At 54.2% G+C, this 13,293-nt stretch overlaps 1 protein-coding gene across 2 annotated transcripts in view; it reads left to right on the plus strand.

Moving 5' to 3' along the window:
- Positions 1 to 12,843, plus strand: part of ZBED4 (zinc finger BED-type containing 4) — a 28,749-nt gene extending 15,906 nt beyond the window's left edge. For both annotated transcript variants that reach the window (XM_045463873.1, XM_045463872.1), the window contains one exon: positions 7,689 to 12,843. In XM_045463873.1, coding sequence (XP_045319829.1) covers positions 8,036 to 11,539 — 3,504 coding nt within the window. In that variant the 5' untranslated portion in view covers positions 7,689 to 8,035 and the 3' untranslated portion in view covers positions 11,540 to 12,843. The remainder of the gene's footprint in view (positions 1 to 7,688) is intronic.
- The last annotated feature ends 450 nt before the right edge of the window (positions 12,844 to 13,293 follow it).

Here is a 13,293-nt window from a genome sequence, read left to right on the forward strand (position 1 = left end):
GGCGCGTCACCCTCCCGGCACACGGACGTGCTCACCAACCGACAAGTTCCCTGGAGCCCACACTTTGGGGATTTTTATGGAGGTTTTATCACATCGGCGTGATCAGTTATTAACTGGATCCCCCGGCCCATCCCCCTCTCTGGAGAATGGGGAGCAGGGGTGAAAATCCCAGCTTCTAATCATGGCGTGGTCTTTCTGGTGACCAGTGCCCACCCGGGAGCCCACCCAGAGTCGCCTCATTAGAACAGAAGACACTCTGGAGCGCCTGGGTAGCTCGGTCGGTTAAGCGTCCGACTTCAGCCTAGGTCACGATCTCGCGATTCGTGAGTTTGAGCCCCGCGTCAGGCTTGGTGCTGACAGCTCGGAACCTGGAGCCTGCTTTGGATCCTGTGTCTCCCTCTCTCTCTGCCCCTCCCCCACTCATGCTCTGCCTCTCAAAAATAAACAAACATTTAAAAGAATTAAAAATAAATAGACATTTAAAAAAAAGAAAAAACACCCAGCCTAGTAAAAGCTCAGGCAAATACTTCACAAAGACACAAACGGCAGAAAGCCACGTAAGAGACTCAGCATCGTCAGGCTTTGAGGAACATCACTTCAATTTCTGCGCATGTTTGTTAACACTTTTTCTTTATCTCTTTCTTACTGTTATGTTTTAGTGCTAGCCGTCCTGGTGGGTACAAAGTGATCTCTCCCTGTGTGTTTGGTTTGTACTTCCGTAACGATTAATGGTGTGGAGCATCTTTGTGTATCTTCCTTGGAGAAAGTCTAGTCCAGCCCTCTGCCCATTTTTGAATTGGGTCATTGTTGAGTTGTAGGAGTTCTTTGTTTCTCCTGGGTATTAAGTCCTTCTCGAATACATGATTTGCAAATATTTTCTCTCATTCTGCATTTTTTCACCCAGTAATCTCATTTAATACACAAAGTTGTTTGATTTTTTTTTTTTAAGTTTATTTTGTGAGAGAGAGCGTGAGCAGGGGAAGAGCAGAGAGAGAGGGAGAGGGAGAGAATCCCAAGCAGGCTCTGCTCAGCATGGAGCCGGATGTGGGGCTCGATCCCATGACTTCGAGATCACGACCTGAGGTGATACACGAGTTGGATGCTCAACTGACTGAGCCACCCAGGTGCCCCTGATGCACAAATTTTAAATTTCTCAGTTTTTTTCTTTTTGTTTCATCCTGTTTTATTATTTTTTTTAATTTTTTTTTTTTAACATTTATTTTTGAGACAGAGACAGAGCATGAACGGGGGGAGGGTCAGAGAGAGAGGGAGACACAGAATCAGAAGCAGGCTCCAGGTTCTGAGCCGTCAGCACAGAGCCCGACGCAGGGCTTGAACTCACGGAGCACGAGATCACAACCTGAGCCGAAGTCGGACACTTAACCGACTGAGCCACCCAGGCGCCCCCATCCTGTTTCATTTTTATCGCTGTGTCTTCATAATTATTGATCTTTCGTTGTGTTTAAATTGCTGTTAACCCCATCTGGTATATTTTTCACTTCAAATACTGTATTTTCGTCTCCAGAAATTTCATTTATAGTTTCTCCTTATCACACGTATCATTTTGTTTACCTCAAATGATCTATTCATAATACCTGTTTTAACGTTCTTCTAATTTTATCATCTATGTCATAGCTGGGTCTCTGTCTCCTGATGGTTGTCTCCGGTTAGGGGTCACGTTCCACTTTCTCGTGCATCTGGTAATTTTTGTTTGATGTCGGCCATTTTGAACACTCATTTCCTTTATTGGGCGCAGGACGTCATACATTCCTTTCGGTGCCGCTGAGGCTTGTTTTGGGGTACGACTACGTCAGCTGCAGTGTGCCCCTCTTTGGCTTGTTCGGGCGGCCTTTCTTCTCAGCCTCCTGCTGGGTTCCTTGCTGTTTCCTCTTGGGAGCCCAGGCGGTCCTTCCATCAGCTTTTCCCACTGATCCTCCAAGAACGGTTTCTTTAAATTGACACAGATCCATCAGCCTGGGACAACAAGGGAACCCTATACGGATCTCCCGGGCTCTGTGTGCAGGTTCCGGCCAGACTACGCAGGGGGAGCACCGGGGCCGCGTCTGGTCCCGCTTGCTGCACGGTAGGCTGTGCTCAAGGCGGCGAGCTTGACCGTCGCTCTCCGCGTCCTGGATCGCTGTCCCGTGCTTCCACTTTCCCTCTCGTCCCACGTCTGGAAAACATCGTTTTGGGTGTTTTATCTGGTGCGCTAGTTGTCGAATGTGAGCGGGTAAGCCCCCCTCCTTCGTGGCCAGAAGCAGAACTCCCTGTAGGTCCTCCAGTTCCATTCTTCTTCAAAATACATATAACCTGTAAAGTGTGTGTTAATCGGCTGTTTGTGTTACATTTATCATACACCACGTTCTTACAGTAAGGTGAGCTAGAGAAAGGAAAATGTTAAGAAAATCCTAAGGAAGAGAAAATACACTTACAGCGCCGTACTGTGGTTACTGGGAAGCAAATCTGTGTGTAAGTAGTCCTCAAACCCATGTTGTTCAGGGTCACTGTGTTTTTCCGGTCAACTGTAGGCTATTTGTAGTTGTTTTGGGGGAGTCAGAAGTTACATGCAGATTTTTGACTGGGGCTCGGCCCCCTGCACCTGCCTGTGTTATACAAGAGTAAATTATTATTTTATTTATTCCTGGTTCTTTATATTTCCATCTAAATTGTCAGCTCTGCTTATCAGCTATGGCAAAAAAAGAAGAAGTTGGGGGATTTTGATTGGAATTGTACTGAATTTATAGGTCAGTTCGGGAAACACTGATGTCTTACCAATATTGGATTTTCCACATCGTGAACTCCGTCTATTTAGTATTGTTTCAGTGTTCAGCCTACGGTCTTACACACATTTTCATGTTATCTGTACACATTTTATATTTTTGTACGTTAAATGTAGAATTTAAAATTTTTTTTCTTTCAATTATTTCTCTATACAAAAACAATTGCTTTGTATCTCATAATTTTCTAAATGACTTATTATTTTTAGTAGATTCCTTACGATTTTACCCACACAAACACGTTTAATATGAATGAAGACAGTTTTACATCTACGTTTTCAGTTCGTGCGTCTTTTGTTTCTTCTGTTTGACTCCCCACCCTGGCTCCTGCTGCCAGTGTGGTGCCAACTGGACGCAAGGAGAACAAACACCCTTGTCCTGTGCTGATCTTGGGGGGATAGCGCTCCGCCTTTGTCAGTAGCATGCGTGATATTGGCCCTAGGCTGTTTTTGTATGTCCTTTATCGGGTTGATAAAGTTTTCTTTTGGTTTTCATTTGCTGAGAATTTTTATCATGAATGGGTGTTGAATTAAAAAAAGTTTTTTTAACATTTATTCACCTTTGAGAGACAGAGAGTGAACAGGGGAGGGGCAGAGAGAGAGAGAGAGAGAGAGAGAGAGAGACACACACACACACACACACACACACACACAGAATCAGAAGTAGGCTCCAGGCTCCAAGCTGTCAGCACAGAGCCCGACGCGGGGCTTGAACCCACGAACCGTGAGACCATGACCTGAGCTGAAGTCAGACACTTAACTGACTGAGCCACCCAGGCGCCCTTGGGTGTTGAATTATATCCAGTGTTTTTTCTGCACCTACTGAAATGATGGTATGGTTTTTGTTCATTTTCCTTACTGTGGTGAATTGTATTGACTTATTTTCAAATGTTAAATGAACTTTGTAGTCCTGGATTAGCCCTGTTTAGTCCTGGCGTGTGACACGTTTTTACTACTGAATCTGATTTGTTAAAATTTTAAAAGGAATTTTCATTTACTTTTATGAGAGTTGTTGGTCTTTAATTTTAAAATCTTTTGATTTAAGGGGGTGCCTGGGTGGCTTAGTCAGTTAAACATCCAGTTCTTGATCATCCACTCGGGTCATGATCTCGGGGTTCGTGGGTTCAAGCCCCACGTCAGGCTCTGCGCTGACAGCATGGAGCCTGCTTGGGATTCTCTCTCTCTCTCTCTCTCTCTCTCTCTCTGCCCCTCCCCTGCACTTATACTCTCTCTCAAAAATAAACATTACAAAATATCTTTTTCATTATGGAAAATTCGAGCATACCCACAAGTAGAGAGAACCGTAAAGTGCCCCCAGTGACCGCCACCCTGTGCCTGCTCCTTGATCGTCCGTACGCGGTCAGTCTCGTTCCATCTGTAGCTTCTGCCCGCCCCCACCCCAAACTGGATTATTCTGAGGCAAAACCCCAGCAGCATATCGCTTCATCTGTTACTACTTGAACATAAAAGACCAAATACCATTTTCACTCTCCACATGAATACTTTCTTAATAGATTCAGAGGCTCACTTAGTGTTCAGGTTTCTCCAGTTGTCTTCATAATTTTTTAGATTCATGTTTTTTGGATTCCAGCTAGTCTCACCGCATGACGTCTCTCTCCCACCCTCTTTGTTCTTCGCTTTCATTAACGTGTCAGTTTGGATCAAGGTTCAGATAATTGCTCCGCTCGGTCTGTGTGGTGTATGTTATGCTTGCATGTATTTCCACATCTGTCCGTCGTTCTGGACACTGTCAGGAGCCCATCAGATGCCACCTCTCCGTCCCCACCTGCTTCTCAACCGTGTGACTAGCCGGCACGCCGTGTCTCCCGTCTGCTCCCGTGGCAGCGCTGCCTTCTTGGGAACTTCTTTGGATCCGTCTTCAGTTGATTATTTTTTCCTTCAGCTGCTTTTAATCACCCGTTTCCCTTTATTTTGATTCTATAGTTACGCATTTATAATTTCTTTTTGTTGAGATGTCATTCCCACGCCACAGGGTAAACCTTTCTGCAGTATATTGGTAAGGTTGCAACTGATCCCAGAATTTGTAATCACCCCGGAGGAAGCCCCCAGCCCATCAGCAGTATTGCCGTTGTGCTCCCGCACCCCCTGGCCTCCTCTCCCCTCCTCTGTCTCTCTCTGAACATTTCGTATGAATTCGGGCACACGGTGTGCCGTCTTCTATGTCTGGTTCCTGTAGCTCGATGACCTCGAGGTTCGTCGAGGTTCGTCTGTGTCGTGGTGAGCACGGTCTTGCCATTAGAGGAATACGTCACGTTTTTCATCTACTCGTGGGTGTTGGGGGGGGGGTCGTGTCCGCTTTTTGTCTGATGCCGTCCACGTACAGGTTTTTGAGTGAACACACCTCTTCACTTCTCGGTATTTACACAGAAGCGGGATTGCTGGGTCACGGGCGACGTTACGTTTGAGACGCTGCCGGAGTGGTTTTCGAAGAGGCCACACCGTCTTCACCCCCACCGGTGGTGGGCGAGTGTTTTTCCACATCTGTGTCCGTGCTTGTCACTGGCTGTCTTTTTGATTTCAGCCGTCCTGGTGGGTGTCTCATTGATGTTTTGATTGTATACATACTCGTAATTCTAATTCTTAAAAAGCCTCCTCCAAATCTGGGTTTTCGTTTTTATGGCGTCACACTTTTTGCTCATTTTTCTTCATTCTCTGTGTTTTCTGTGTAATTATACGTGTGAACCGTGTAATTACATTCGGTGTCCTGGAAATGCAGTCTGTGTAGTTATCTTGCACTCTTGGCCGACTCCCACCCCCGGTGGCCTGCTCCTGTGTGCTTACTGATACTGATTCACAAGCTTATTTTTTATTCTGACCATTTGGCCGAACTTTGTGGAGTTCGTTCTTTGGGAGGCTTTCTGAAAAACCCGTGTTTGCTTCTGGTGAGAATCGCCGTTTAGAAAAGCATGCACAGTGCCTCGGGGCGACCGTCCACCCTGCTCTGCCCGGCAGGCTCACATGAGCAGGTCTTCGGCATCACCTTCGACCGTCCTTCCTTCTCTCAGAAGCGCGCTGCTCCGGAACGCCTTCTGGGCCGGCGTCGCCGCTGTGGCTCCTGCACTCGGCGATGGCTCGCCTGCTCGGTGTGGCCGCCGGTGGGCACTGCCCGTGCACAGCCTCGGTCTGCACGGCAGGGCCCGGCTCAGCCCCCGCTCAGGCGTCCGTGTCTGTGTGCCCGGCCACACGTTGACGGGTGAGGTGGAGGGGCCGGGCAGCTGGCCGAGGCAGGGGCACGGGCAGGGGTACGGACCGGGTGGCTCTCGGCACTCACATCCCACTAGCACCACCGCCCGTGGCCAGAGGCCCCGGCAGGAGGGCCGTCCGCCCCTGCGGGGAGTGGCCAGCCGGCGCCGGCTCCGGCAGACCCGAGATGGCCAGCTGGCCCTGGCCGGGCCTGAGCCGGAGCCCCAGGGCCCGGGCTGTCCTGCAGCTGCTGTGATGAGGATGAAGTGTTCCTCACCATGTGTTGGGACGCAGGCCCCGCCGGCTGGCACCTCATCAGATGGTCAGCCCTGGGCACCCGGTGCCCTTTGGCAGCCTCATCCAGGCCATGCTGGCCCCGGGTGGGCCGGGTGGGCCCGTGGTGGCCGAGGACGCTGTGTCTGCACAGACGCCGGAGGCCACGGAGTAAGTCTGGGGCCAGACAGTAACCGCGTCCCCTCCCCGGGCCGCTTGGATGCCGAGGCAGCACCTGGGCCAGACCCCAGCCCAGCAGGCCCGGGCAGCCAGCAAGTGACCCCACGGGGCTGGCGCGCGAGCGCTGCTCTGGGCTTGGCACGGCCTCCCAGCCAGGCAGGGCCCCAGCGCCCCGGGCGGCTCGGGTCTGGCCGAGTGTCGCTGAGGGGGCCCGTCCTCCCTGACCCGGGGCTCCGTGGCCACCCCGTGTGACACACACCCCTCTCTTCCCGCAGGTTGTTCGCTTCGCGCTTCCTTGGTTTCTCCTTGTTGGTTTTTATTTGGGGGCTGGCTGAGCCAAAGCGTCAGAAATCTGCCTTTTGTCTTCCCGTGGGCCATTCTGGTTTTGATTTACGTATAGTTTTAAGTTTTCGTGCAGGTTGTATTTATAATAACCCCTGGTTGTTGTAGCAAAAAAAGTAAGCTTCTTGTACTTTGCCGGGGTCCACTCTTCAATGGTAAGCGCGCTGGTGCTGGTATTTGTGCCCCCTTCCTGTACTTTCCCATTGGCTGCTCCCTCCCCCACGTGAGCCCCACGTGAGCCCCACGTGTCCACTTTGTCCCTGTGTGCTGACCCCACCTCCTGTTCCCACCCATCCTGTCCACGCGCCTGCCTTCGCGGTTGCAGACCGGCTCCTGACGTCTGCACAGCGTTCGGGTTCCCAGGGGCCGATCCCACCCCCCGCCTGGTGCCCGGTGCCCAGCCCGGTGCCCGTGCAGCACCGCGGCACTCGGGGTGGACGCTGCTCGGCCCTCGTGGACTTGGCTCCCCTCTTAGGTGCTGGGAGTCCCCACTCTCTCTGTTCTGTTCGGCGTTGAGTCTGTGACCTGATGACCTGACAGGTTAGCAGAGTTCAGTCCCTGCTCTGCGTATTGGCTCATACGGCAGGGTGGGAAGAGGGAGGGTCTCCGGCAGCTCCTTATACCGGGGACCCAGCGGCCTTTTATGCCATCTTAGCGTGTTTTCAGTCCTGCAACCCTTTATGAATAGGCAGTTGGAATTGAAATTCGTGTCTTTATTTTGTGCTTCTCTTGCAGTTTTAGGGTATTTTCCTCGTATAAGTGGATTGTAAAACATCACGGAACAAGTTTTTAATTTTAATTCACCATCATAGAATCTTTTCTTTGCGCGTTGCTGATCTGTTCACAACAATAGCATAGATTTGAAATGTATGATTCAGGTCAGAGCTAACCTTCGTTTCGTCTTCCTTGATAGATCATGCACAAGGGTCATCGTGCTGTCAGGATGACGGCGCTCCGGTCTCCGAGACAGGACGCGGGTCTGCGCTGCGTCAGCTGGTGTCTGTGCCGAGCGGCGGGCCGTGCTGGGGCCCCTGGCAGGCGGTGCTCCGCGCCCTGAGATGAGACGGCACGCTCACCGGTCACAGGTCCTCTCCTCCAGTCGGACTGACGATCGGCCACACTCATGCGCGTCTGGGAAGACGGCATCGTCTTGAAAAAGCTGAAGGCGACGTACGTCTGGGGGTGCGGATGAGCCTTTGGATCAGGTTTTCGCCCACCTAAGGTAACGCGACGAAGCAGCCAGAATAGTTATGGTCAGTCATGGAGAATAACCAGGAGCCTCGTCCCAAAGGGGATGGCCAGTTTGTTTCTGCTAAAAGAAATTTTAAGATAGAAGGGGAAGATGTTCGGCTCCCGAATCACGGTCTGGAAGGAGTGGAGTTTAAAAGCGAGCAGGACAGGAAGCGGGCCGACGGCGGCGGGGAGCGGGCGGAGGCCGGGGAGGCGGGTGGGGGCCGCGAGCCCCCCGGCCAGCGCCTCCCTGCCGACCAGGAGGAGGAGTACGGGTCCCTGTTCTCCCAGTACAGCGGCACGCTGTACGACGTGGCCATGGAGGCCGTGACGCAGAGCCTGCTCTCCGGCCGGGGCGCGAGCTCCCGGAAGAAGTCTCCGGCCTGGAAGCATTTCTTCATCTCCCCCCGGGACAGCACGAAGGCCATCTGCACGTACTGCATGAAGGAGTTCAGCCGCGGGAAGAACGAGAAGGACTTGAGCACCAGCTGCCTCATGAGGCACGTGAGGAGGGCGCACCCCACGGTGCTCGTCCCGGAGAACGGCGGCGTGCCGGCCCCGCCCTCCCTCTCGCCGCCTCCGCTGCGGCTGCCGCCGGCGCCCGCCGACACCGGGGACCCGGGCGCCGTGCTCTCGCCCGCCAAGCTCGCCCCCAGACTGGCGTCCAAGGTCCCTTCCCGCGACGACGTGGCGGAGGAGTCCGCGGTCTCCCCCGAGGAAGTGCCCTCCGACGCGTCCGCCTCCGAGAAGGTGGGCAGGGAGGAGGCCCCGGGGGGGCCGCCGCCCCTCCCCACCCTCCACTGCGAGGAGACCTCGGACAACGGCCCGGAGAGAAACCCCCCGCTCCCGAAGAGCGCGTCCGGGTCCCGGCGGCGGTCTGCCGTGTGGAAGCACTTCTACCTGTCGCCGCTGGACAACTCCAAGGCCGTGTGCATCCACTGCATGAACGAGTTCAGCAGAGGGAAGAACGGGAAGGACCTGGGCACCAGCTGCCTCATCAGGCACATGTGGCGGGCGCACCGCTCCATCGTGCTGCAGGAGAACGGGGGCGGCCCGGGCATCCCGCCCCCGTACGCCGCGCCCCCCACCCTGCTGCCCGCCCTGCCACCCCCAGAGGGGGGCCCGGGCTCCGTGTCGTCCTCGCCCGGGACGCTGGCCCAGGAGTCCCCCTCCGCGTCCCCCGACCGGCCGGCCGAGGACTTGCAGGGGCGTCTGAACCCCGGGGACGCGCTCCCGGAGGACGCGTCGGCCCTGTCCTCTGACGACGTGGGCGAGGCCTTGCTGGCGTCCTCCCCCGAGAAGCCGCAGGGAGACGGGCTGAGCCCCGGCCTGTTGGAGTCTGGCGCCGTGTTCCAGCAGAACAAGAAGGTCATGAAGAGGCTGAAGTCGGAGGTTTGGCATCACTTCTCGCTGGCGCCCACGGACAGCCTCAAGGCGGTGTGCCGACACTGCACCTGTGTCATCAGCCGGGGGAAGAGGGGCGACGTGGGCACCAGCTGTCTGATGAGGCACCTCTACCGACGCCACCCCGAGGTCGTGGGGAGCCAGAAGGGCTTGCTGGGTGCGGGTTTGGCAGATTCTCCGTACGCGACCTTGGCCTCCGCGGAGGGTTCCTCCTCCAAGTTGACGGACCTGCCAGCGACGGTTACCAAACACAATCAAGTTATGTTTCCCATTCACAGCAAAAAGACCTCCAAGCTATGGAATCACTTCTCCGTCTGCTCCGCAGACCCCACGAAAGTCGTGTGCTTGCACTGCGGCCGCACGATAAGCAGGGGGAAGAAGCCCACCAACCTGGGCACCAGCTGCCTTCTGCGGCACCTGCAGAGGTTCCACGGCAGCGCGCTGAAGGCGGACGCGCCCAGGGCCGCGCGGCCCTCCTCACCCGGCCTCCGCGGGCCCCTGGGCGCAGAGCTGTCGGGAGCTTCTTCCCTGGAGGACACCGCCGAGAAGTTCTATGATTCCCACCCAGTTGCCAAAAAAATCACAAGTCTCATAGCCGAAATGATTGCACTTGACCTCCAGCCATATTCTTTTGTAGACAATGTTGGCTTTAACAGGCTGCTCGAATACTTGAAACCTCAGTACTCCCTGCCCTCGCCCTCCTACTTCTCCAGGACCGCCATCCCAGGCATGTACGATAATGTGAAGCAGATAGTTATGTCCCACCTGAAGGAGGCGGAGAGCGGCGTGGTCCACTTCACGTCTGGAATATGGATGAGTAACCAGACCCGCGAGTACCTGACGCTCACCGCGCACTGGGTCACCTTCGCGTCGTCGGCCCGGCCGTACCGTGAGGACCGCCACTGCTCGGCCCTGCTGGACGTGTCGCAGGTCGACTGTGACTACGGCGGCAACGGCATCAGGAAGCAGCTCGAGTGCTGGTGGGAGGCCTGGGTGACGTCCCCCGGCCTTCAGGTCGGGATCACGGTCACCGACAACCCGAGCATAGGGAAGACGCTGAGCGAAGGGGAGCGAGCGAGCGTGCAGTGCTTCAGCCACACGGTCGACCTCGTGGTCGGCGAGGCCATCAAGAGCCAGCGGATGGTCCAGAATCTGCTTAGCATCGCGCGGAAGATATGTGAGCGGGTCCATCGGTCGCCCAAAGCGAAGGAGAAGCTGGCGGAGCTGCAGAAGGAGTACGCGCTGCCCCAGCGCCACCTCATCCAGGACGTCCCGTCTAGGTGGAACACGTCCTTCCACATGCTCGAGCGGCTCATCGAGCAGAAGCGGGCGATCAACGAGATGTCCGTCGAGTGCAACTTCAGAGAGCTGATCAGCTGCGACCAGTGGGAGGTCATGCAGTCCGTGTGCCACGCGCTGAAGCCCTTCGACGCCGCGAGCCGAGAGATGAGCGCGCACGCGTCCACGCTCGGCCAGGTCATCCCCATGATCCACATCCTCAACAGGAAGATCGAGATGCTCTTCGAGGAGACCATGGGCATCGACACCATGCTCAAGTCTCTGAAGGAAGCCATGGTGAGCCGGCTGGCCGCCACGCTCCACGACCCCAGGTACGTCTTTGCCACGCTGCTGGACCCCCGCTACAAGGCCTCCCTGTTCTCGGAAGAGGAGGCCACGCAGTACAAACAGGATCTAATCAGGGAACTGGAGGAGCTCAACTCTACCTCAGAGGATGCGCCCGTCTCCAACGGGTGCCACCCAGGCTCCCCCTCCAGAGACTCGGTTGGGGAGGAAGACCTGTGGTCGCTCGTGGCCAAGATGACCAGGAAGGGCCCCAAGGAGAAGACGAAGGTGCCCGAGGACATGGTGCTTGCGTATCTGGAGGAGGAGGTGCTCGAACACAGCTGTGACCCCCTCACCTACTGGAGCCTGAAGAGGTCGGCCTGGCCGGGCCTCTCCGCTCTGGCCGTCAGGTTTCTGGGCTGCCCCCCGAGCATCGTCCCTTCCGAAAGGCTGTTCGGCACACCCACCGAGAACGGGGGCTTTGGCCAGTCCAGGCTCACGATGGAACACTTCGAAAAACTCATCTTTTTGAAAGTGAATCTTCCCTTAATATACTTTCAGTATTGAAACTCACCGCGGAGCCGCCGAACGGAAAATACTGTTGGTTATTAGGCACCAGCTGTTTGTCCCCGGGTGGTGGCGCGCTCGGGGGGTGGGGGTGGGGGCGCGTGGGACGCCGCGGCCGGCACCCTGAGGTGGCACGAGCCTCACCGTCCAGCTTCACTGTAATGTCTCCGTGTGCCTTACTCCCAGCACCGCAGGCCGGGTGTCACCGCGGGCTCTCGGCCCGCTACAGAGAGCCTGTCTTGCCGATCATGAAATACGATGACTAGGGTTTCATTCATAACTGTAAAGTTTTTTAAAAGTTGGGGGTTAGTAATTTGTTTTATTAGACTGGCAGAGAAGATGTAAACGATTTTATCCTGTAGGCTTTTTATTCAATTATGTAAAAACCACAAATCAGGTACTGTATTTTAGTTAAAAAATTGCTTTAATTCAACAAAACAGCTTTTGTGGCTGTTTAATGAAATCTGTAAATAGGAGGTGGAGTTCAAGCCATCCTGGCTGAGCAGTTTTTAACTGCAGGCTCTATAAAGTATGTCGAGGAGTACAGAGAATATTCTGGAACATACCTGTTTACTGCAACAGAGGTGTGGCATTTGAAGACAAAATTAAGTTTAGATGTGTCCCGCGATGTTGGTTGTGTAGTGATGTGGTAAAGAGAGGGTTCCGGTTCATGCTTTTCATTCAGGTTTTACACGGTCGGCTCGCTCAGAGATGCCCCGACCGCTGATCACGAGCCCCCGGACGCCTGCCGTGGGCCACGCGCAGTGGCCAGTTCACGGCGGTCCTGTCGGGGACGCCCCGAGCCTCGGACCTGGTGTCGCGACACCATGAAGCTATCCTTTGAAATTTGTGCACTGACCCCGCTGACCCCACTTTGATCAAATTATGTATAAAATTCTTTTTAGAAGAGATGGCTTATTAACAGGGAAGAAGATTGTTATATCGCAGTTGTAAGAATAGCCTTAGGTGTTTAGATTTTTTTATATATAATAGGGAAGAGTCAGCCATCACGGGGGCGTTTCAGAATCCCAAGGACATCAGAATGAAGCGTCAGTTGTCAGATTGTTTGAACAATGATACGTCTTCAGAGTTTTTCCTGCAACGTCCAGAAAAGGGTTCATTTTCCTATGTCAAACCAATTAAATGTTCTGGATGAAGCAAGTCACTTGTTTGCCTGTGACCTTTTAGAAAAATTGTTTTGTTAAAAACCTGTACCTGTTATTAATCTGGATTTGCATTGACTATGTTTTAGTGTATTTATAAACGGCGAACTCAGTTTCTGAAATTAAACTTTTTATTTGCAATTTTCTGCTGGAGGACACTGGCTTTTTATTCTTAGGGTGACAGAAGGGTCCTGCTCTGTGGGGAACCACACTCGTGCAGCCTTTGACATCGGTTCCATCCTGGCCCCAGACGGCGGGGGCCATCGGGGGTGGGGGCGGTGGAGACACAGTTCTCACAGTGGCGTTTCTGATAACGGGAACCACCTGGCGAGACCTCCGGGTCTTGTGTCCACAGCGAGCCCTGTTACGCATTTGGCGCGCGGGAGAAGAACCTGGCGGGCAGCACACGGTCGCCTCCGCTGTGTAGCCTGAGCACGCGTGCACGCCCGTCCCACGCGTCTCTGCCGTGTGGCGGTGCACACGTCTCCTGATGGCAGCTTCTGTGCCAATGTCCAAGGAGCGCCAACCGAGGACACAGCAGGGGATCACGCTGCCATGGTTTCCGCAAGAACTCCCACGGGTGTTGAGAGC

Source organism: Leopardus geoffroyi, chromosome B4 (assembly GCF_018350155.1).
Source record: "Leopardus geoffroyi isolate Oge1 chromosome B4, O.geoffroyi_Oge1_pat1.0, whole genome shotgun sequence".
In the NCBI taxonomy this organism is placed as follows: Eukaryota; Metazoa; Chordata; class Mammalia; order Carnivora; family Felidae; genus Leopardus; species Leopardus geoffroyi.